The sequence below is a fragment of the Cricetulus griseus genome, assembly GCF_003668045.3.
Source record: "Cricetulus griseus strain 17A/GY chromosome 1 unlocalized genomic scaffold, alternate assembly CriGri-PICRH-1.0 chr1_0, whole genome shotgun sequence".
NCBI classification, from domain to species: domain Eukaryota; kingdom Metazoa; phylum Chordata; class Mammalia; order Rodentia; family Cricetidae; genus Cricetulus; species Cricetulus griseus.
In genome coordinates, this window is record NW_023276806.1 from 230,449,787 (window position 1) to 230,474,056 (window position 24,270).

The 24,270-nt window shown below is 48.0% G+C and overlaps 2 protein-coding genes across 2 annotated transcripts; one reads left to right on the forward strand and one right to left on the reverse strand.

Moving 5' to 3' along the window:
• Positions 1 to 4,010, reverse strand: LOC100767639 (H-2 class II histocompatibility antigen, E-U alpha chain). The gene is made up of 4 exons (XM_035450412.1): positions 3,929 to 4,010; positions 1,335 to 1,580; positions 687 to 968; positions 1 to 158 (listed from the first exon to the last, which is right to left on the reverse strand). The coding sequence occupies exons 1-4, from the start codon at positions 4,008 to 4,010 to the stop codon at positions 1 to 3; spliced, it is 768 nt and encodes a 255-aa protein (XP_035306303.1).
• Positions 4,011 to 13,963: 9,953 nt separating this feature from the next.
• Positions 13,964 to 23,311, forward strand: LOC100767924 (butyrophilin-like protein 2). Its single transcript, XM_035450365.1, has 6 exons — positions 13,964 to 14,042; positions 15,914 to 16,261; positions 17,725 to 18,006; positions 19,806 to 19,826; positions 20,518 to 20,865; positions 23,025 to 23,311. Exons 1-6 carry the CDS (start codon positions 13,964 to 13,966, stop codon positions 23,309 to 23,311), a joined length of 1,365 nt encoding a protein of 454 aa, XP_035306256.1.
• Positions 23,312 to 24,270: the final 959 nt, after the last annotated feature.

The window sequence follows — 24,270 nt, forward strand, 5'->3', positions numbered from 1 at the left end:
TCAAAGGGCTCCTTGGCGGCGTTCTGCAGCATTGCGTTTTTGCATACCCTTGATGATGAAGACAACCCCGGCAATGATGCCCACTATACCCACAAACAGCCCGAGAGCACACACCAGGTTCTCTTTAGTTTCTGGGAGGGGGGTATGCTCTTCAAACTCTGGGGGAAAGAAATAAAACAGAGGAGCTGTCGATTACTGTGACAGGGGATAACATTGGTGACCACTGTAATGAAGAAGTGAGTTCTGGGAATGGAGAGGCGGCTCTGCATTGAAGAGCACCGGCTGCTCCTGCAGAGGACCTGGGTTCAATGCCAGCTCCCATATGGCAGCTCACAACCGTCCATAGCTCCTGTTGCAGAGTCTCTGACACCCTTTTCTGACCTCTGTGGGCACCGGGCACTTACATGGTGCACAGACACACACATAGGTAAAACACCCATACACATAACTTTTTTTAAAAGTGGAGGAGCCTGCTTAATGAGAGAAGAGAGGCGTGTAAATTGCAACCAACGTTATGAAACACTGTGACCTCTTAGTGTGTGGTGCTGGGAATTGAACTTGAGCCCCCCCCCCCCCAGCACTCTACCACTGAGCTGTGTTCCCATCCCTACACTGTGAATGCTAAGGGCCCAGAATCCAGCATCACAGCAGGATGTCTTAAGTGAACTGACAGGGGTGTGCCGTACCCCAGTGCTTGAGCAGAGGCTCCTCCAAACCCCAGTGATCCACCACACAGTCATAGACATCTTCAGTGGTCGGCAGGAAGGTCAGATAGTAGAATTTTCGGAAGAGGTGGTCCTCCCTGGGTAGAAAGACTGTTTCTGACACGCCGGTGGTGACAGGCTGTCCATTCCGAAGCCAGGTGACATTGACCACTGGTGGGGAGAACTTGTCGATGAAGCAGATAAGGATGTTGGGCTCCCCCAGGCTGACTGGACTGTTGGGGAGCACAGTCACCTCTGGAGATACTGTGGAAGACATGGCATGAATTGGCCTTCATTCCCTCAGCATGCTCCTCTCCTCACCCTGGCATGTGGTTCAATTCTACCCCAGGACTCTACAAGCTGTGCCCTGAGGCGTCATGCCATCAATAACCAGCTCTGGCATCTGGAATCAGTATTGAGGTATGCGATACCTGCCCACATCCACCCCGACTCCCATCCTAACTCCCCCTGCTTAGACTCAGGCGATGAGTGATAGTGTATGAAGTAGCCAAGACTAGAACAGCCAAGATGGCCTAAGTTTCTAAAGTCCCTGAGCCTGTGGCCTGAGAATCTATTTTAAAGCTGAGTCCCCATATCCGGGAGGAAGTGGTACAGAACAGAGGTGGATACCATTGACATCTGGGGTGTGGTTGGAACGCTTTATCATGATGTCCAGGTTAGCTTTGTCCACAGCTATATTGGCCAAGGCACCCTGAGCTTCAAAGCTGGCAAACTGTCCAAATTCCTCAAGTCTCCAGATGGTCTCTGACTTTCTAATATCCACGTGGAAAATCTCATCACCATCGAAATCAAACATAAACTCTCCCTTTTCGTCTGGGGAAAGAAAGAACTCCGCCTGGATGATCGTGTGTTCCTCTGAAAAGAAAGGAAGGGGAGTTAGGGAGGGACCCGGGAGGGGGGTGTGGTGGGTGGGGACTGGCACAAGCAGAGCAGCAAAGGATAGGCTGGGGGTTAAGAGATAGAGCCTGGGTGATGGACATCCACGGTGAGCAGAGCAGGGAGGCGGGAAAGAAGGGAGCCTTGGGAGCAAGGGATGCAACACAGCCCTCTTTGTTAACCCCACGTCAAATTCGTGTTGTCCTTGCATGCATGAGGATGAGGTCACCCACTACAGCATGCCGCCACCCCCTAACACACGCCAAAAGAAAATAACTCTCCCTAGGCAGCTACCAACTGTAAACAGCTCCTCAGCTAAGGGCAGGGTCTCCAGAGTCACTTCCCCCTCAGTGCCGGATTGTTTAACTGGCTTGTGCGGGTTATCGTTTAACAGCTGCTGCAAGTTCGTTCATGTGTGCAACATCCATGTCATGTCTGAAAGACAGGACCTCACAGCAGCCCTCCCCATCCTGGCTCTTACATTCTTTCTGCCCCCTCTTCTGCATTGTTCCCTGAGCCCTGAGGAAGAGGCAGGTTGACTCAGAAAACATAGTTTTGAGTGGGTGTTTGATGACTTCATGACTTTAGGAATCTAGCAGCATTGCATGGGAAAGAAAGGCTCTGTGCTTCCTGTTGTGAGGGTGTAAATCGCTTAGGTCAGCACACCAGCAGGATTAGGAACTCTGGAACCTAATACAGCCATGACACCTGATTCCTTTACACACGCTGTGATGGGAGCAGATCACTACTTCATAGTGAGCTTCCAATCACAGCTCTCCAGTGAGATCGGTTCTACCAGGATGGGTTTGAGACAAGAACTCCCTTAGCACCTCTGACATTCTGTGAACAGAAACTGCTTTAAGCACCAAGGACCAGACCCTTAGAGACATCAGTGGAGCCTGAGGTGCCCAGGAGGTTGAGACGGAGCCCTGGCAATGTTATGAACCACTTACACTCACTTCTAGGCTTCCTCTGTGAGAAGGGGCATACCTGGGTTGATCTTGAAACTTGACTCTTGTCTACACACTACTTAGATTATGACTAAGCTTTTGTGGGACATGGCCTGTTGTGACCGGCAAGGAGAATAACCAACAGTGAGGGAGATGAGGAGACCATTGCTTCTGTGTTGTCTTTAAGAATAAGGTGACTGATTTCAATGTTTGACCAAGGGATTTATTTACAGTTGCCTCTATGCACAAACATATATTCTAGACTGCTCTTCCCTCCAGCCACGCCCCCACAGGAAAAGCATCTGTCTTTCTAAGTCCTAGGGCAATAGAAGCCCAAACTCGCTGTTTTCATGATTGGAGTTGGGTTTCCACTTTACTTATTTCTTTCTATCTACAGCGGTCCAGAGGGTCCCTTGGATGCAGAGACCTTCTCACATCAGGTGTTTGCATCAGCACAGAACATTTGCTTTGGAGAAGATGACAGAGTCCAATGGTTAGTCTCCACTTACTCATGTGTATACTCTCCGGTAAACAGAGCTCAGCAGTGGTGACCTCTGACCTCGTAATGTCTGCTGTGTCACACAAGTGGTGGGCGTCCCTACCACTGCCCCAAGAGTCAGTCAATGAAACACACTTCCTATCGGTGTGCCTGCCCCGCCCCCTGCCCATCCTCTTGGGTAGATTTGGGAGCGGGGGGTGGGAGGTTGATGACCTTTCTTTCTAATGATCTTAAATACAGTGTCTGTGGCTGAAATACAACAGGATTGACATGGCAAAAGTGAACTGAAGAACAGCACTAAGTTCTTCTCAAATATTTTTTTCCCACTTAATCTTCACAACATTGTGTGGGACTTCCAATTATTAACTTTCTATAAAAAATTAAAACCCAGATATATGACTCATTGGTGCCTTTTAAAAACTACTTCCACATAGCCTCCAAAGTCTAGCCTCTGGTGAGATGGCGGTCCTGGCAACGAATGCCCTGGCTTGCCTGGCTCAACTAAGTCTGGCCTACTTCATGTTGGAAGGAAGAATTTCTCCCAAAGTATAACTGCATCACAACCTTCGGATTCAGACTTGAAGGGTACTTGTCATTTTTTTTAAAAAAGATTTTATTTATCTATCTATTATTATGTATATAGTCTTCTGCCTACATGCCAGCAGATTTCATTCCAGGTGGTTGTGAGCCACCATGTGGTTTCTGGGAATTGAACTCAGGACCTCTGGAAGAACAGTCAGTGCTCTTAACCGCTGAGCCATCTCTCCAGCCCCCAGTGCTTGTCATTCTTATCTTTCAGTCCCAAGACTGTCTCACAAATGCCCACTGTGCCTTTCTCCAAAGCCGCTGTCCCTGGCTCCGCTTTTCTTGGCACTTACCTTTGATAGCCCATGACTTCTGGGGGCTCAACAGGACAGCCATGAAGAAAAGTCTTAACACCAGGGCTCCAGTTGTGGCCATTTTCTTCTTGGTGTTCGGTGGGGTCAGAAGAGATCACAGACTGAGGCAGAAATAACAAGAAGGAAAGGGGATTAAAATACAATCACTTCAGTTTTAGCCAATCAGAAAAATCTTTCAGGCTGACACATCTGTTGCTAGGGAAAGGACTTGAGCAAATAGGTCCCGGGCAACTCACTATTTAATATCCTATTCTCTACTTATCTTTTCAAGAAAATGATTCTCTTCAAGAAGAATTTTCTCCATTTATTAAACAAAACAGAGTTTTTAGACAAACTAAACAAAAAATTTCAAGTGTTTTGGAAACACATTCGTGAGGATAGAATAGATTTAAGAATCACTGACATGAAAATGTAGATTGTACCTCTGAGAATGGCAGCTCAGAAGACTGATTTTAAGGGACGCTGAATCATCTAAGGAAAAACTGAACAGCTGAGCCATGGAGAATGCCTGGATTCTGGTAACAGAATGTCACTCACGTCCCCCCCCCCCCGTTGCTGGCTACCTCTCCATCCCAGTGTGCTGGACCCCAGCATGGTCAGCTCAGCCTGAGATTCCAGGGCCATTGGCATCTGCTGTATTCTGAGAACATCAGATAATAAACTGAGTCCCAAGGCTCCCAAGACTAGAGGGGCTGTGTGGGGCACCTCCTCCAGCTTCTGTCATGGCCAGAATGCGACCTGAGGGTAAAGCCTCCTCTGGGTGTTCAGATCACCTTTAAAGAATGGCTTAGGCACCGCTTATTCCACTGAGGACAGGAAAGCGATGCTCACAGGAGGACCTTACTGCCCTGTAGCCCGCATCAATGGGCTGTGGACGTTGTCCTGTCTTACAAGGGTTGAAGTTCTGAGACAAAAGTGTGTTCTGAGATTCTCCAGAGAGGCCTCTGAAGATGAAGAGATTTTACATCTCTTGTTTCTGAAAACATAATGTAAAACAGGAAAATATTTAGTCGCACACAGAAAGGACTGAGATCCAGTGAAGAGCCAGCGAGGCTGCCCATCTGGTGCCGAATGTCAGTCGGATGGAGACTGCTCAGGATGGATCGTCCACACTGTAGTGTGAGGTCCTATTTGGCCATAGAAAGAACCCCACAGACTAGGACTGTAGCCATCCTCTGACTGCTGATGGTCTCATCATGCCAGGGGCTTTAGACATCTGGTATTAAGCCCCAGGTCACTAAGAGGAGACCAACAGTGCAGTTCAGTCCAGAGTGTTAGGTACCCGTTTCCTGGAGGCAGGAGCGTCCCATAGGATCATTCCAGGCAGAGAGGTTGATGCTGAAATTCTATGATGTGGCCTGACCACCTTTTCCAGAGCCAAATCCAAACACAATTTTTGCATCTGTCTTTTGCAAGCTTCTATAATGCCATGTTCTTGGCAAGTGAGTTTAAAGTACTTCCAGATACACAATGCTGCTCAGCAACTTATGATGCTGCCTTGGTCCCCTGTGCTGATTGGTTCTACTTGGGAGATTATTAAACTAGACTTCAGAAAATCACTCTCAGTTCCCCTTCTCTGTGACGGGAGGAAGTTTCTATCTGAACACCATTTGTGGTTTCCTGTTCTCCCAAACTCTAGCATCTCATGTGTCTGAGGGGATTTCTGAAGCCACCTGAATGACATTTACTTGGTGACAATCGACTGTGATGAACCGCCAGTCATAGTTCCTTCAGGAAACATAATGGAAAATATCACAAGAAGTATATATACCCTGAGGCTGGGAGGACACTGGTCAGGGTGGACCTTTTAACCTCAAGTGGCCAGAGGCCTCTGGGAAGTCCCACTGATGTCAGTTCCTGCAGAGCCCACGGGACACAGAGGAACAACTACTGAGGGTGTCACCTGTGTCTGCTGCCTATGTCCAAGCCTGCGACAGCTGGCACACTGCAAGACCCGGGTCCATCGTATTCCCTACCACCCAGACCACAAAGTTTGGACCCCACACTCAAAAATGTGTGTTCAGAAAATGGAGGGTGGGAAAACCCACATGTTCCTGAGAGCCAAACAGGGCCTCAGAGGCAAGGGGGAATCGAATAAAGATTACTGACTGTATGTGAATATAATTACCATGCACTACAGATTGTCTTCACTATCCCACTCTAATTCCTCCCCAGCATGAGAGTGAGCACTTCCACGCTGGGCCCAGATCAATTCTGGGGCTTCAGCGCATTCTAGGTTTGTGTAGCCTGAGTTCTGCTAAGCCCCAGCTCCCGTTTTTTTGGCATCCCTTCCCCTATCAGCTTCTGCACCCTGAGCTGCTAAGTATCACATCCCATTCTGCTCTTTTTGCTTTAGGATTGATTTTTTGTATAGCTCGGTGAACAGTGTCATTGTTATTTCCCCAGAGGTGACACTGAATCACTAAATTACCTTTAGTAGAATAGCAATTTTGACGATATTAATTCTTCTAAACAACAAACATGGAAAGTGTTTTCATTTCTGCATCTTCTTCAGTTTCTTTTTCTGTTCACTTAATTTATTCATTTTTTGGAATACTAGGGGTTAAATCTGGGGCCTCATCTCATGCCAGGAATGTTGCTCCTCCACCAAACTATAACCCAGCACAAAACTGTTGTATAATCCCGAGACAGGTTCTCAGCTAGGCGGGCCTAGGACTTGCTTTGCAGCCCTGGTGAAGGGGTTTTCATCATGCTGAGGCAGAGTTACAGGACACCAGCAAGCCTGGCTTCTTCAACTTGTGACTATTAAGAGTTGAGTTCCTTTCACAATTTCTTCCTTAGAAAAGCCTGTTGCTGGGGTGCAGGAGAAGCTATTGGTTTTTTTCTTCCTTTTTTAATTTTCTTTTTTTTAAAACAATCTTTTTTATTTTACATACCAATCCCAGTTCCCCCTCCCTCCCCTCCTCCTACTCTCCTCACCTTCTCTCAACTCACCCCCCATCTGCTCCTTAGAGAGGGGGAGGCCTCCCTGTCATGGGGAGTCAGCAAAGTCTATCAAGGCCCTCCCCCCTGTATCTAGGCTGAGAGAATATCCCTCCAAAAAGCCAGTTCATGCACTAGGGATAAAACTGGTCCCACTCCTAGCAGCCCGACAAACTGCCCAAGCCACATAACTGTCACCCAAAATTCAGGGGGCTAGCTTGGTCCTATACAGGTTCCCCGGCTGTCAGTCTGAAGTCACCGGGCTCCCACTAGGTCAGGTCAGCTGTTTCTGTGGGTTTCCCCGTCATGGTCTTGACCCCTTTGCTCATGTGATCCCTCCTCCCTCTCTTCGACTGGACTCCAGGAACTCAGCCCAGTTCTTGGCTGTGGATCGCTGCATCTGCTTCCATCAGTTACTGGATGAAGGTTCTATAATGGCAATTAAGGTAGTCATCAGTCTGATTGCAGGGGAAGGCCAGTTCAGGTACCCTCTCTACTATTGCTTAGAGCCTTAGATGGGGTCATTCATGTGTGTTTCTGGGAATTTCCCTAGTGCCAGGTTTCTCAATAACCCCATAGCGGCTCCCTCTTATCAAGATATTTCTTTCCTTGCTCTCCCTCTCTGTCCTTCTCCCAACTTGACCATCCGGTTCTCAAACGTTCTCCCCACTCCACTTCTCTTTGTCCCCTCTCCTCCCTCCCCCCTCCCCCCAACACTCCCAATTTACTCAGGAGATCTTGTCAATTTCCCCTTTCCAGGGGGATCCATCCATGCATGACTCTCTTAGGGCCCTCTTTGTTACCTAGCTTAGGAGAAGCTACTGGTTTTGTTTGTTGATTGTGTCCTGCCACGTTACTGAGTTTATCAGTTGTGGGGGTCTTTAGGTGGAGTTGGGCTTTCCTAGTTAGAATGAAATCAGACCCAGATGCAGTGTGTTAAGTCCACATGGATTCCTGAAACTAAACAGCTGCAAATTGTTTCCTATTCCAGTGATATGAATTGAATAAGGGGCTATAGCCTCCGGAGATGTAATTCTCCTTTCTCCCTGTGAACTACTAAGTTTTCTATGTATTTACAAGTAACATTTACCCTAATACTGAAAATACAGCATCCCTAATACTCCGGCCTCCTTCCCCCAAACCCAGAGAGAACTTTGAGGGACCCCCACGCCCAGTCTTTTAGTCCAAGCAAGCTCCGTCCTCTCTGACGATGCTCTTGACTCCTCCAAAGCCTTTGAACTGTTGCAGCAATCACGCCTGAGCTATCTACTCTTAGAATTTCCGCTTTTGAGGTGTGTTTTAAGAGTTCCAGGCGAGGAAACGTGGCTGCAGTTTTGAAGCTGACAGAGCAGCCTCTCTCCCTCTCTCCATCTTCCCCACCTCCCAGCAAAGCTTTGGTCCTGGAATTGCTCTGGGGTCCTCGGGAGACTTGACATAGTAGGTAAGAGCATTTCAATATTTTTACCCCTGCCCCATCCCCAGGCCCTGAATTGAGTTTGCTATGAAATACAAAACAAAAACAAAAACAAAAAAAAAAACAAAAAAAAACCAAACACCACAATGTGATACAAACTTGATACAATGATGGATTCAAAGTTACTATTTGTGAAGCTTTGGGGCAGGACACCTTGAAACGCTAGCATCTTTCCTTGGACAAAACCGCCACCTACTGGTCACACATGGAACTGTCCTCATTGGGGTGCAATTCACAGAGGTGGAGCCATGCATGAGGTCAGATGGATCAAGACAGCAACCAAGGGAAGGGACCCAAGAAGAATGGGGTGAGTTTCAGGGTTGCAAATGCTGGGGGGCTGGTATCCGGGAAGCTTCACTTCTAATTCTTTTCTCAACTAGGGTGCTCCTTTTGTTCCCAGTGTGACATGAGCCTCAGGGTCTGAAGTGTTGAAGGCCGTGCTTCTCCCGTTTGTTCCCTGGACAGGGCAGCCGTGAGCCGACTTTGAGAGAAGGGGCCTGCTGACCAATATTCCAAACTGAAGCTCTAGGTTCAGGCTGGACCCTCCAGGGTCTGTGAGAGGAGCTGTGCACCCAAGAGGATTAGTGACTGACCCCGACCCGGGCAAGTGAAGAGCCCTGAACTCCGGGGTGCTCTCACCTCGCAGGGCGGTGTGTGCCAAAGTGTCAAGTGGGCAGGCATGTTCAAAGCTGTAGGAACTGGAATTAAGCACTCGTCTGGACTCTGGTTCTTTGAGGTCCTGGGGAGTTTGAAGGATTGGGGCACACCCCGTGAGTGATCCTCCCAGCTCTCCCAGAGGCACCTGGCTTGGATCTGCAGCAAAATCGATTTTATCATTTTCAGAAAACAATAATTGGAGAGTTGAAAACAATAATTTCACACTTGTAAAATCTCTTAACGTCAACTTGAAAGTAAATTTAAAGTTTAAGTGAAAAAAATTAAGCATTCAGAGGAACTGGTTTTGAAAGACCCGCTCGGAATACTTCTGCATGCCCCCTGCCCCTCTGTCTTCCCCGCCTGTGCCAGTGCTGGGTGTTCTCCCTGGAGCAGGCAGGAGGAGCAGTTGACCGAGGGCAGCGCGGCGGGGACTGAGCAGGGCAGGGCCAGGGTTCGGCCAGGGGCTGGAGAGTGCAGCGCAGGCGGCGCCTGGAAGGGGAACTTGAGCTGGGAGAGCAGCGATGCTGCTTGTCCAGGAGCTGCGAGCGGGGAGCCGCCTCCAAGGCCAAGGACATGGGGGCCTCGGAGCTGCCGGGGCCTCCCAAGCCTTCACCCCGGCAGGGCTCGCACCCCCGGCCCGCCCCGCCTGGCACCGCGCTCCCCCCACCGGATCGCTCCGTCCCAAGGTCAGCCATCTGGACGCGGAGGGGGGAATTGGGTCTGTTGTACCAGGTACAGACCTTGAGAATATACTGACCTAAAATAACTCTGTTCCTCATTAAATTGTCCAATAGAATCCCTGTAACTATGCTTTTCGCTTCTGCACTGTGCTTTTAGCTATATAAGGACCCCTCTCCCTTGGCTCGGGGCTTGGCCTAACAAAAGCTAAGCCCCCGGGTAAGCGCGCCATCAATAAAACCTCTTGCTTTTGCATCCAAAGTTTGTGGTTTCGCCGATTCCTGGGTGCGGGTCTCCTTCTACGAAAGTACCTCTTCTGAGGTCTTTCAGTTTGTCAGAACTTTTTGTATTCTTGGACCATGATGAACCCAACAGTGCAAAGAGCTCTGTAGCAGACAGATGCCAGAGCTAAGAACTGCCCACTCTGAAACTTAAATGCCTGGGAGTGCCACACACTGACCTCCCTGCCTCTGCCTCTTCTATCTCCTCTTCCCTCTTTCCTCTGTCTTTCCCTCTCTCTCTTTCCTCTCTCTTCCCTCCCTCTCTCTCTCCCCCTGTCTCTCTTTCCCCCTCCCCCCTCTCTCTCCCTTTCCTTCCCTTGCTCTGGCCCCACCCTCATCCTTGTTTTCTTAGTGTTTTAGCTCTCTTTACTTCTATGGGACTTCAAGGGGCAAATCTCTGCTGAAAGGTTTTCCTAAGAAAGTCCATTGACTACAAACTCCTGGAGTGTCGTGACCGCTCTACTCCTGTGATGTCATCGATGCTCTGCTCATCTTGCCTCTTCATTCTTATGAGGCTCATTCCATGAAATGGTGCCTCCCGAATTCAGGACTGAGTCTTCCCGACTCTCCTAACCCTACTAAGATTTTCCCTCACCAACCCCATCTACGCAGTCCTTAATTGGGTCAAGCTGACAATTAAAACTAACCATTGCAAAGCCAGGCAGTGGTGACACACACCTTTAACCCCAGCACACAGGAGGCAGAGGCAGGTGGATCTCTGCAAGTCTGAAGCCAGCCTGGTCTACACAGTGAGTTCCAGGACATCCAGGGCTACACAGAGAAACCCCATATCAAAAAAGAACACACACAAAAAAAACTAATGATTACAAACAGGGCACAACCCTTTCATCCTGAGGGAGAAAGGCCCCTTGTGTCCTTCTCCTTCACCCCTTTTGTGAATCTCCCATGCTGCTCTGTGGGGCCTCGTCAGGGTCAGCATCCTGAGAGAGAAGGGATCAAAGCAGGCAGTTGGACCAACCCTGGGGCTTTGTATGCTTCTGCTGCTACACTGCTACAATGAGGAGAATTTTTCCAAGGGGGCTAAACACAGCTCTGCCCCACTCCTGAGAGTGGGTCTATGTAGGGGACCAAAATATTTCCCCTATGGAATATTTGAGATTCAGCCTTGGGTCTCACTAAACATGGAACACCGGAAAGCTCCGGCCCACTATTGTATTGTTAATGTCAGTAAGGCTACTACTGTTTACCATGGCCTCAGGGTGATATGCCTATTATTTGCATCTATATGTGCCTAAGCATCTGAATAGGCCCTCACCTGGGCAGAGGAGAGAGAGGTGTGAGTAACTTGTGAGGACAGAAGGTTAGGAGTTAGGGGGCGAGCGGCCAGAGAAGAGAGGGACAAAGAGGATGATTCCCTCGTGGTATTGGCAGGACGGTTAAGAAACACCAGAAAAGATGGCTAATAAAGAAATGACTCTAGTTCCACAACATGGAACTGAGAGCTCTCTGAAGATGACAAGATGTCTGTGTTTGATCTTTATCAACGTTGGGTTGCTGGGAGCTTCCAGGTCCACACCCCCCCACTCAGGCCGAACCTCATGGCTGTCGTGGGTTAAAGCTGAGACAAGCTGGGTCACGACAGGTCTATAGACCTCCTCACTAGCCTGGAAGAATTCAGAGGAACCCCAAGGAAGGGCTGTGGGAAGAGGAGGACACACCAGGGTGCCCAACGCCCTCCATTGTATCCACACACTGTGTCAGGAACTTTATCAAATTTCTCTGTTAAACCTTGTTTTCTAGCAAAAGAGATTTTTTTTTTTTTTGAGACAGGGTTTCTCTGTGTAGCTTTGGAGGCTGTCCTGGCACTCGCTCTGGAGATCAGGCTGGCCTCGAACTCACAGAGATCTACCTGCCTCTGCCTCCGAGTGCTGGGATTAAAGGCGTGCGTCACCAACGCCTGGCTGCAAAAGAGATTAAAACAACAACAACAACAACACACACACACACACACACACACACACACACACACACACACACAAAGTGACACACAGGGTACCTTGGCCTGATGCTCTGGCCTTTTCAGGGAAGGAATGTCCCTGCCTTAGTTTTCTCCTCAGTAGGGTTAAGACAGACAGTCATGTTCCCAACCCTGCAAGACCAAAGACTTGGTGGAGCTTGGCCCCATGTGGGGAATGGTAGCTGTTCAGCAAGCTGTCAGGTGAGACAATTGTAGCCACGATGTGGGGTGCTACCAGACCGTAGATTGCCGCTACCGCAGGCTGCCTATCTGCTGGGCAGGGTGTGGCACAGGGTCCAGCCTGAGTGCTGGGGTTCTGACGAGGCAAATGCCAGTGTTATATCTGTGCCTAGAAGTCTATCAAAATCAGAGCAGAGTCCAGTCAAAGTCCACCCTCCCTCTGAGTTTCGCTTTTGAGCATATTGCAGTGGCTGGAGGTGAATGTGCTGTTCTGCTTGGAGCCTCCTGTTACAGTGAACCTTGGGGACTTGGCTCTGCCTCCAGGTGAACAACATTCAAATTGCCCTTCACCCAAAGATGCCTCCACTTCCCCTGGCTGCTCCACAGTTGCCTCTCCAGCCAGTGTGTCCTGGGCTCATCTGGCTTTAGACGCCTGCCATGTGGACCAGGGACATACCTCTGTTTGAGTGAGACAACACAACTCAACAGCCTCGATTTCACCCCAAAGGAGAGACAGGTGAGTGGCTTGGGGAGTCTCTAGAGAAAGATAGACATGGGACTTGGGGAAGTCTACTAAAATGAGGAAGTAAGGCCTGTGCACAGCCAGCATCCTGTCAGGGAGTGACCACCAGTTACAAAGGCTCTCACTTCCTGTTGAGCTCCACGGCACATTTTTTTCAGAGAGTGGTGTTCTGAGGCAGGCTCTCACTATATAGCTCATGCTGACTTCCAACTCATGGTAATCCTCCTGCCTCAGCCTTCTAAGTGCTGGGATTATAGTGAGCCGTCCCGCCAAGCTGCATCTTTCTTTCTTTCTTTCTTTCTTTCTTTCTTTCTTTCTTTCTTTCTTTTTGTCTCTTTAGCTCTCTCTGGGCTCTGTTCATTCCAATCAGAAAGTTTCTTTCCGCTCAGGTTGGCCTCAAACTGGACATCCCCCTGTCTCATCCTGTTCAGTATTTGCCACCTGGTATATGGAATTTCAATCTCAAAACTCACTAGAGGTAGAGGGTGGAGTTTCAGGCCATCCTTGGCTACACAGCAAGTTAGAAGCCAGCCTGGGCTACTACGTGGGCCCTGAGAGGGGTGGAGCCTAAGGAGTAACTCATAGGGAGAGGTCAAATGTGATCAATAACTGCAAAGAACGGAGACAGACCATGGTTTCACCGAGGCGGATCTGGTGTTGATTGTTTACGAAAATGACACAGCCATCAGACACTGCCCTAGCTTGCTCTCTGAGCAAAAGCAACCTGGGGCGGAAAGGGTTAATTCCATCTTACCATCTACCAGTGAAGGCAACACTGCTTACTGGCTTTCCCTCTTTGGCTTGCTCAGCTTGCTTTTTTATATCAAGCAGCCCCATCTGTCCAGGGGTGTCATCGCCCCCAGTGGGCTGGACCCTCCCTCATCGATCGTTAATCAAGAAAACGGTACAGACTTGCCCACAGGCCAATCTGATTGAGGCAGTTTCTCCATCGAGGGTCCCTCTTCTAGCTCAGCATTTCTCAACCTATGGGTGGCAGGCGACTCCTTAGAGGGTCCAACGAACCTTTCACAGGGGTGGCCTAAGACCATCGGAAAACAACAGACGTTTGCGTTATTATTCACGACTATCAGAACCACAGTTATGAAATGGCAACAAGAAAACACTGTTGTGGTTGGGGTTACAGCATGAGGAATTGTGTCAAAGGGCCGCAGGGTTAGACAGGTCGAGAATCAGCTCTGCTCTAGCTTGTGCCAAGTTGACAAAAACAAACAGCTAACAGCGGAGAAACTGTGCTGGGTGTATCACAGCAGCACTTTCTCCCGTGTTTGCTCCAGGCAGGATGGCGGATTGCCCAGGGTACAGTCTGTCTGGCGTGGCTGCCTCCTTGCTCTTCATTCTGCTGACTGTGAAGCACCCAGGTAGGGTCCCTCCCTCCCTTGCTGGCACGCCCTGAGGATCTAAGTTGCACAACCCAACTAGACAGTGCAGTAACTCAGGGTGTGGAGGTCCAGGGCTCACGCTGGGCTGTCCCACCCCGGCTCCGGAAAGCTCTTGACTTAGGCAGCTGTGAAAGTCCCTAGGAAAACGAGCGTCACTGGGTAGCTGGAGCATGCGCCGTTTTCATCCCGTGGGTAAGACGTCAGCATGTAAATGCCAGCGGCTGGTGACACAAGATCTCTGTTTAAGTTCTGGAGAGCCTTTTTGAGCAGTATCTATTTTATTTCATCTTAAATCTGAGTGAAATAAGTTTATCCTTATGGCTTATTAGCTTTTAATGTTACATGGGGGGAGGGGCTCAAGTGTGTGGAAGTCAGAAGACCATTGGCCAGAGCTGTTTCTCTTCTTCCACCATGTGTACCCTGGGACTTGAACTCGCTTCTCCCGGCTTGGCTGCAAGTGTCTTTCCCTGCTAAGCTTCTGAGGCCCTTCCTCTCCCTAGACAGGGTCTGTCATAGCCTAGGCTGGCCTCTAACTCACATGGTAGTCCAGATGAGCTTGAACTCCTGATATTCCAGCTGGGGCTGCAGAGGAAGAACGTGGAATAAATGACATTTGAAATTTTTAGGCATAGCAACTGTACTTGCTGGTTTTGTGTGTCAACTTGACACAAGCTAGAGTCATCAGAGGAAGGAGCCTCACTTGAGGAAATGCCTCCATGAGATCCAGCTGTAAGGCATTTTCTCAGTGATCAATGGGCAGGGGCCCAGCCCATGGTGGATGGGGCCATCCCTGTGCTGTTGGTCCTGGGTTCTACAAGAAGCTGGGTTGAGCAAGCCATGGAGAACAAGCCAGTCAGCAGCTCCCCTCCATGGCCTCTGCATCAGCTCCTGCCTCCAAGATTCCTGCACGGTTTGGGTTCCTGATGAACAGCAATGCTGAAGTGTGAGCCAAATAAACTCTTTCTCCCCCCAAATGCTCTTTGCTCATGGTGTTTCGTTGCATCAATAGAAACCCTAAGACAGCAACCTACAGAATTATCAAACATTTTCAGATATCAAGGTAGCTGACTTAAAATTTGACCAGAAGACTCAAATTTTCTAGGCTAGTCATGCCTCTGTGAAACCCACATTTGCCACCTACTGGACTTTGGCTTTCTCCAAAAGGAAGGAAATAAACCAAGTCAGTTCCCTCCCTGGAGTGAGCGACCCTGGAAGGCTGCAGTACCTAGTGGCATTGTTGATTTACGCAAACTCAAAATGGCTATAGAATCAAGATAAAGCTCCCCATGGAAATACCAACTCACACATCAATTATTTGGGGATGAAGCCCAGTGGTGTTGTCACTGTTAGTGCCTTAAAGTTGGGTGGTTTAAGAGTACAAATCTCAGGGCAGGAGAGGCCGTGGCTCCATTGTTGACAGTGCTGAATGCTCTTCCAGAGGCCCGAGTTCAGTCACTAGTACCGATGACAGATGGCTCACAACCACCTGCAACCCCAGCTCCTAGGGATCTCATGCTCTCATCTGGTCTGCACACACATGTGTGTACCCATACAAAGGTGCATAACTAAAAATAAAATACTTTTAAAAAATCCCAGATTTCAAAGGATTCTTAACCATGGAATTGCCTCACGATCACAAGGCTGGTTGGTGATAGATTCATGCTCAAACTTTTAAACTTTAGGATACAATGTTTCTTTTTTAACCAGAAAAATGTGCAGATTCCCATGCTTGGGTTCTCTGAAACATTGACACGAAATCCTGCCTGCCTCCTGGCACCAAATCCCAGCCCCTCGGCTGCTCAAAGCGAGCATCCCCATCCTCTCTCTGTTTCCCTTTCACTGCTCTGTAGATGAATTCAGGGTCACTGGTCCTGCCCTTCCCGTCCTGGCCAAAGTTGGGGAAGATGCCCTGCTGACATGTCAGCTCCTCCCCAGGAGGACAGCAGCACACATGGAGGTGAGGTGGTACCGGTCCGACCCCGATGCGCCTCTGATTGTGCACCGGCATGGAGCCCAGGTGGCAGGGCTGCAGGTGGAAGGCTACAGAGGCCGGGTGGAGTGGACAGAGGACAGTGCTGACGAGGGAAGTGTGTCTCTGAGGATTCGCCAGATCCACCCAGGTGATGACGGGCAATACTGGTGCCGATTCCAGGAGGGGGACTACTGGGGAGAGGCGAGCGTGCTGCTCCAAGTGGCAGGTAAGGGTCCTGTTTCCCATTGCCCTCTCCTGGCTCCCTCCTCCACCCCATAACTGCGGCCTGCTTAACATGACGGTCTCCTGCTTCATCCACTCCCTACGAATGCCTTAATTTAATCCTTTTTGAGAGAATAAACTGTATTGTGGGAGCTGGAGCAATGGTTCAGCAGTTAGGAGTGTTTGTTGCTTTTCCAGAGGACCCAGATTTGATTCCTGCACCAACACAGCAGCTACAACCTCCTTTAACGAACCCAGTTCCGGGGCATCCAATGCCTTCTCTGGCCTCCACAAGCGCCAGGCCCACGTGTGGGGCACAGAGGCTCATGCAGACGACACCCATACACGCAAAATACAATTTAACAAAGCACTATTGTGCATTCATATCCCATTTTCTTTATCCACTCATTTTTGGGTGGGCATGTAGGCTGGTCCCACAACTTGGGCTTCGACTGGGCTTTGGGAAGAGTTCTGCAGTGAATGAAATGGACTTAAATTCCCTTGGGTGTTTTCCCAGAAGTGGGACAGTGGGGTTACACATCCATTTTGCTTTTAGTGTTTTTGAGAAACTTCCACACTTAACATTTTTTTTTTCTTGACTCTCATGGTTGAAATTGTTCCCATCACTGTGTTCGATTGATTCAAAGTGGATGTGAGAATCTGTATTTCTGAGATGCAAGCCGACCTGGACACTGATTGCGTCACACTGGGGGACTTTTAGAATTAAGCCAGGTGTTTCCTCTGGGCACAAGTGAGTGGCTTATTCATTTATTCCCTCAGCCGGTAAACGGTTGTGATATTAAAGAAGGCACTTCATGACTTATACAAATTAGTTAGACTTCCCCATTGAAAAAAATTTAAGGTACAGTAATTTTCCATGCATTTACTGCGTGCCAAAATTGCAACTGCCGACGGAAGAAACGGAAGTAGCCCATGACTGTGATGTCTGAGTTTAATAATAAATACCTAATTTAAATTAGAGTCCAAATATCATTCTAAAACAGCAGGCGTGGCACCTTGGACAGAGAACACTGAGAACGGGAAAAAGTGTATCTGGGGGCACAGATGCTATCGCGAATAAACACATCACATCTCTGCAGCGCCAGAGACACAAAATGAATTCTGTCATGTTTTCCTCCTCTCCCTTTTCACCATCTGAATCTGAAGAAAAGTATGGTCGGATGCTAAAGCTTAAAGACACAGAATGGGGAACAAATAAAGAACCAGAACTCAGTTGAGTGGGGAGAAACCCTGGTAACTCGCTTCCGGGTCCGGAGCTCCCACCTTCTCCCAGGGTCTCGGTTCCCTCTGGAATTCTGTGGACTTCAAGGATGTTCTCTCTCTCTCTCTCCCTGTCTCTCACCCCTCTCTCTTTCCCTCCCTCCCATCCCCCCTCCCTCCCACCTCCCCCCCCCCCCGTCTCCCCCTCCTTCCCTCTCTCCCTCCCCTCTTTCTCTCTCTCCCCAGCCCTAGGATCGTCCCCAAACATCCACATAGAGGGACCTGGAGAAGGAGAGGTCCAGCTCGTGTGCATCTCCCAGGGCTGGTTCCCTGAGCCTGGGGTCTACTGGGAGGGCAGCTGGGGAGAAAAGCTGTTGAGCTTCTCTGAGAATCACATGCTGGGTGAAGATGGGCTGTTCTATGTAGAAGACACACTAGTGGTCAGGAACGACACTTCAGAGACCATTTCCTGCTCCATCTACAACCGTGACCTCAAAGAGGCCAAGGAGGCCACCATTGTCCTGCCAGGTCAGTGCTCTGCTTCGAGCACCACGAAGGGGGGGGGCTCAGCAGTAACCCGTATTTTCTTTAATCATATTTAAATAATATGTTAAAATTCATAAAGATTTTTATAAGAAAAGCATATGGTGCACTTTGATTAGATGGCAGTTCATAGTATTTCAGTAATTTTCAAGTTCTATGTTTTACTCCAGTGTTTGTTTTTCCTCACAGATGTCCAATACATTGGAAATACAATAAAAATAGTCCTCCATCTGAGACATGTCCCTGTGCCATGCCAGTTACTTCCAATTACATGCTTAGTCAGAATGGGATGGCTTCTTTAACAGCTTCTTAATTGTAGTCTTGTCAATAAATAGTAACAAAAACAATAATCAAAATACACAAAACCATAGTGTGGACATGTTTCCTATGTTGTCAGAAGTTAGAGCAGGGAGGAGAGAAACACCGAACAATTTTGGTAGCCCAGAAAAATCTTCATGCTCAATGATAAACATCTATTTACTGTCTAGTATCATCTATTACCTACCTATCTTATCTACCTAATATATCAATCATATATCTGCCATTTATTACCTATCACTCATATATCTAATCTGACACCTAGCTATCTACCAATCACCAACATCTATTAACCTATCATTGACCTATCATCTATCTATAATATCATAATCTATCAATCACATATCTTTCTAAATATCTAACATCAACCTGTCTGTCATCTGTCTGTCTGTCTCTTTTCTATTTGAAAAAGACCTTTGTTTTCCTTTTGAGACAGAGTCTCAGTCTGTACTCCAGACTGGCCTCAAAACTCACAGCAATCCTCTTGGCTGAGCCTCCCAAGGGCTGTTTACTATAGGTTGCACTGACACACACAACTAGACTTTGCTATTATGTGGCAAGTATTGTCTCTAAATACCTTAATTAAACTGATACTTTTAGGATACTCTATTGTTTTTCTTTATTTGTTTGGGCCTTTTAAAATACCAATATCCTATTCAGATTACAGCTCCACCTTTGCCATCAGCTCCTAGACTACTAGAGCTGAAGCCTGAGGGAATTCTGTTCCCTCAGGCACTGACTCTTCCAAAGCTCCCTAGGAAACTTATTTAAATCTCTGTCCCTGCTAAAGTACTTTAGATTCAAAATTAAGGTAGAATCCTGCTTCCCAGAGAGACCGAGCAGCAAGCAGCTCAGCTAGCTCACCTCCTCGTGTCTCCCAACAAGACCTCCTGCTCATCCTTGCCTTCCTTATAAACCTCTACCTGGCTTCTCCCCACAACTTCCTGTCAGCTGGTTGCTGACCCAGCCTCCTGACTGCAGGTGAATTTTATTTAACCAAACACATCTTTGCATCATTAAACAAATGTTCCAGAGCATAAACAAAAGTAACACACCTTACGTTAATAACACTCTGGATGTGTTGTTGATGTGAGCAGCTAAAAGTAAGTGTTGTGTTAATGCTACATCAGCGTCATAGAGTCCCAGTTTGGAATTCTATGTGATACTTGTTTGTGGCCATATACTTCATACTTAGCATTCATTTATAAAAATAATATATTTTTTTAACCATCACTTAATATCAGAAGAAGCAAACTGAACTGACAGTAATAGAATTGACAGCTTTTTGTTGTGAAAAAATATGTATTAGCAGATGATCCTTGGGAGAGAATTATTTACTACTTTTCATATTTTTCAAGAAAGATTGAGCTCTTAAATAAAATGTAAAGCTTACCTTTATTTCTGGGGATGGTTTCCTTCCTTCCCTTTTGACTAAATTCCTTAAAACATTTTTCTTCCTTCTCCAGAGAAACTGCAGACAGAGCTGGGTGAGTGAGAACCTCATACACACCTCTCCCTGGGGGTGGGGGCAGAGCATGGAAAGCCACTGGAACACTTCATAACCTCTGTGTGAGAGAGAGGCAGGGCTTCCCTGTGCTGGTGCAGATGGTATGAGAAGGGAATGGAAAGGCACAGGCCTCCACAGTCTCCTTCAGACACGGTTGCAGGGAAGGGCTTCTTCAATGTCTGTTGCTACACTCCCACCTGCCACACACTTTTAGCCCCTGACCAGAGGGTGGTGTGGATCCCCGCACCCAACCTAACCCCTGCTCACACAGCATGATCACCAAAGAGCCTTCATTTAATCCCACAGCAAGCTTAGGAGTAGCAGTGGGTAAATTCTATAGTTTAAAACTCCAAAAGCATGGACTGGTCTGGTGTGTAAAGTCAGTCAGATATGAAGTGATGGAGGATTCATTTTATTCTGAGAGTTTTAGCAGTAAAACCATCTTGGTGTGTAGCCTGAGCTTAAACTAGTGCTCTCTTCAGACTAGCAAGGCTTTACCTGAAACTCCACCCTGTGAGCCTGTGAGTCCCACCCTCCTCCAAATGTGACCCTGAGACTCATTCCTCCCCAGGGTTGCTTGCAGGTTCTGGACCTCACAGGAGATGCCTGTGTTGGTAGAGTTGCTTCTCCATGTTGCTTCATTCCTGTTCTCTGTCTGGTTTATTTAACAGCCACCTCAAGAGTGACTGGACCTTCCCAGCCCATTCTTGTCCGAATCGGAGAGAACATAGAATTAACTTGTCACCTGTCACCTCAAGCTGATGCTCAGAGCATGGAGGTGAGGTGGGTCCGATCCCACTATTATCCTGCAGTCCATGTGTCTGTGGACGGGGCCCACTGGGCTGGAGAGCAGATGGCGGAATACAGAGGAAGGACTGTGGTGATGCCTGATGCCATCCATGAAGGGAAGCTGACCCTGCAGATACATGATGCCAGAATTTCAGATGATGGGGAGTACCGGTGCCTTTTTGGGAAAGATGGTGTCTACCAGGAGGCCCGTATGGATGTCCAGGTGATGGGTAAGGATTCCAGACAGGTCTTTGGCCTCTCACACCTAACGCTGTGACAGATGCTGATTCCTGGGAGATGTCTCTGGCACCCAAAATACTCACCATGCTCATTCATTTTCCAGTTTATATTGAACTTTCAGTGTAGTAACCACCATAGATACTTCAAGATCACAACTTCAGGAATGATATTTTGAAGTTTTTAAATAAATATATTTTACTACTTCTGTTAACATGAATAATAAAAACCCAGAGACAAATATTGGGTTTCAAGTTGAAGACCAGAATAGCAATGCAACCAAGCCACTAGCTCTTACTGTAGACCAAAGATGGGTGATCCTGTCTCCAGGAATCCTCAGAGTGCAATGCTCTCCCTGACTGGAAACTAAACCTCACATGAGACCCTTTGCTCTTCCTTTTAACCACCCTAGTGCTGGGATTAAAGGTGTGAGCTCTGTTATTCTTTTTGACTGATTCACTATCGAGTAGCCCAGGGTGGTCATGGACACGCAAAGATACATCTGCTTCTGTCTTCTGAGTCCTGGGATTAAAGGTGTATTCCACCACCACCTGGCTTCTCTGGCTAGCTAGTATGGCTGCTGGGATTAAATGTGTGTATCACCACTGCCTGGCTCCATGGCTGTGGCTAGCTTTGCATTTTGATCCCCTGTGGCTTTATTAGATCATAAATAATATATCACCACAAATTATCTGAGAATTTCAAACCATGCATTTTTATCATATTCACCCCCAACTCCCCCCACTTAACTCTCCCAAGATCCACCCTCCCTTCATTACCCTACAACTTCCTAGCCTCTTTTTTTTATTATTAATTTAATAACCCATCAACTCCAGTTCTTGCTGTCCAGATACTCAGGGGGGTGGAGCCATCCACTGGAGCATTATCAGCCAACCAGGAGCCACACCCTCAGAGAGAACTGTCTAACCCCTTCCCTGAAGCCAACTGTCCACAGCTCCTCAGCTGGGGCGGGGCTCGTCATCCCTCACTTCTATGCTGAAGGGATTGGTCTTGTGCAGGTCTTGTGAGCTCAGTGGTCCTGTCACAGTCAGACTGTTCCAGTGCCCACCCCAAACCTCTGACTCTTACAACCTCCCTACTTCACCCTTCCATGGTGGTGGCTCAGCCCTGGGTGATGGGAGCCGGACACAGATGTCCCACTTGTGGCTGAGCACCCCCAATGACACTTCTCTGCACTTTGACAGTTGTGAGCTTCTGTCTTAACCACCACTCCCTGCCCAGAGAAACTTGTCTGATGAGGTCTGAGAGCTGTGCTAATCTCTGGGTACCCAGATAAAGAATTTGGAAGGCATTTTGATACTGTGTCCATTTAGCAAAATAACAAACAGTAGTAGAGTCACAACCATGAGTTCTTGGCCAGATTGGCAGTACCAGGCATTGCTGTGGTTTAAATTTTTATGTATTAGGACAATCAGGAAAGTAGGACTCTCAAGCACCTCCATAAAGTCGTCATAGGTTCCAGGAAATCTGAGAATATTCCCCATAACTTTATGCAAGAAACATTATTTCACAGTGTTACTGAGATTCTGGGGACTATGCAGTTTCCAGGAAGTGTACTGATTTGAAAACTCAGATAGATCTACCACATACACAGAACTCGTAAAGACTGACAGATTTGCTGTGCTCAGAGGGTGGCAGACAAGTCACCCAAGAACCATCTCTACAAGGTCAGCAAATGTTAACCAGGACATAGGCCCAAATCTTGGCTATCCTTCATATTTCCTTCTCTGAGTCCAAGTCTAAATTAGTGAGCAGATTCTTGAATGACTAGGGGATTTCTACATCACGTTCTGCCTCTGCCTTGAGAAACGTCTCCTAGCCAATTTCTTCCATGCTGCCCATATGTCTCATGTCTGATCAAAGCCACTGTTTTCAGGGCCACGAGGAAAGAGATGAGAGTCGAGGTTACAATATATATATATATATATGAAATTTTACCTAATATGAAATTTTACCTACTATAAGACTTTGGAATAGAAAAACAGAACAAGAAACCCTGTAGCCAGTCCCAGCTCCCAGAGGGTGGCCATTGGCCCAGAGCTCTGCTGTCCTCCCCAAGCCTCTCTTGCCTCCCCCTCCCTCAGGGAAGCATGCCAGGCTTCATCTCTGCTGCCTTGGTCTCTGTCCCCAGCGGTGGGCTCCACCCCACACATCACCCAGGAGGTCCTGAAGGATGGAAGCATGCAGCTGAGGTGTGCATCCCATGGGTGGTTCCCGAGGCCCCACGTGCTGTGGAGGGACGGAGGCGGAAGGGCTGTACCTTCACTTTCTGAAGCCTTCCATCAAGAAAGCCAGGGGCTGTTCCAGGTGGAGACGCTCCTGCTGGTCACCAACAGGTCCGTGGTGAATGTGACCTGCTCCCTCAGCCTCCCTGGAGGCGAGGAGAAAGCTGCTAGGCTTCCTCTCTCAGGTTGGTGACTGCATGTCTTCCTCTGCTGTGGGAAGTGTCAAAACGGTTTGCCACTTACAGGAAGCTGCGTTTTTTGTTTGTTTGTTTGAGAGGTTTCATGTGCTCGGACGGCCCTGGGACTTGTGCTCCTCCTGCCTCCACTCGTGAGTGCTGGGATTCCTGGTCTCAGCCGCTGCTGCAGCTACTGTCCTCCTGTCCCTGTTCCTCTCCTGAATCTCCTCCTCCTCCTCCTCCTCCTCCTCCTCCTCCTCCTCCTCCTTCTCCAATTTTCCTCCTCTTGTGTCCTTATTTTCTTCTTGTCTTCTCCTATTTCATTTTCTTCTCTTGGATGGGGTATTTTTAAATAAAACTTTAAAAAATAAATCAATGTCGCTAGGCGTTGGTGGCGCACTCTTTATTCCCAAAACTCAGGAGGCAGAAGCAGGCTAATCACTGTGATTTCGAGGCCAGCCTGGTCTACAGAGCTACATAGAGAACCCTGCCTCAAAGTAAATCAATAGGTAAATAAATAAATAAATAAATGTCTCCTGCAAAGTTTGTCCTCAGGTCACCTAATAACATTCCTTTGAGACTGTTTCTGAGTCTCTCTCTCTGTTTCCCTCCCTCCCTATCCCTCCCTCTCTCTCATGGATGTTTTCTGTATTAGAAATCAATTTTCCTCAAGACTCTTTTAGTTTTTTATATATAGTCTGGCTCCCTTCCTCCCTCCCTCCCTCCCTCTCTCTCATGGATGTTTTCTGTATTAGAAATCAATTTTCCTCAAGACTCTTTTAGTTTTATATAGATATAGCCTGGGAGACTACATTTCACCACAGTATTTATTATTCCAGTCATTCTGTGATGCCGTGATGTAATTGGAAACAGAGGAGGAAAGTGGGCAGGGCACCAAAGATAAATTTGCCCCTTTCGCTTGGCTTCTGTGAAATCTGAGAGACCAAGTCCTCAGGCTGTTCCTGTGAAAGGAGAC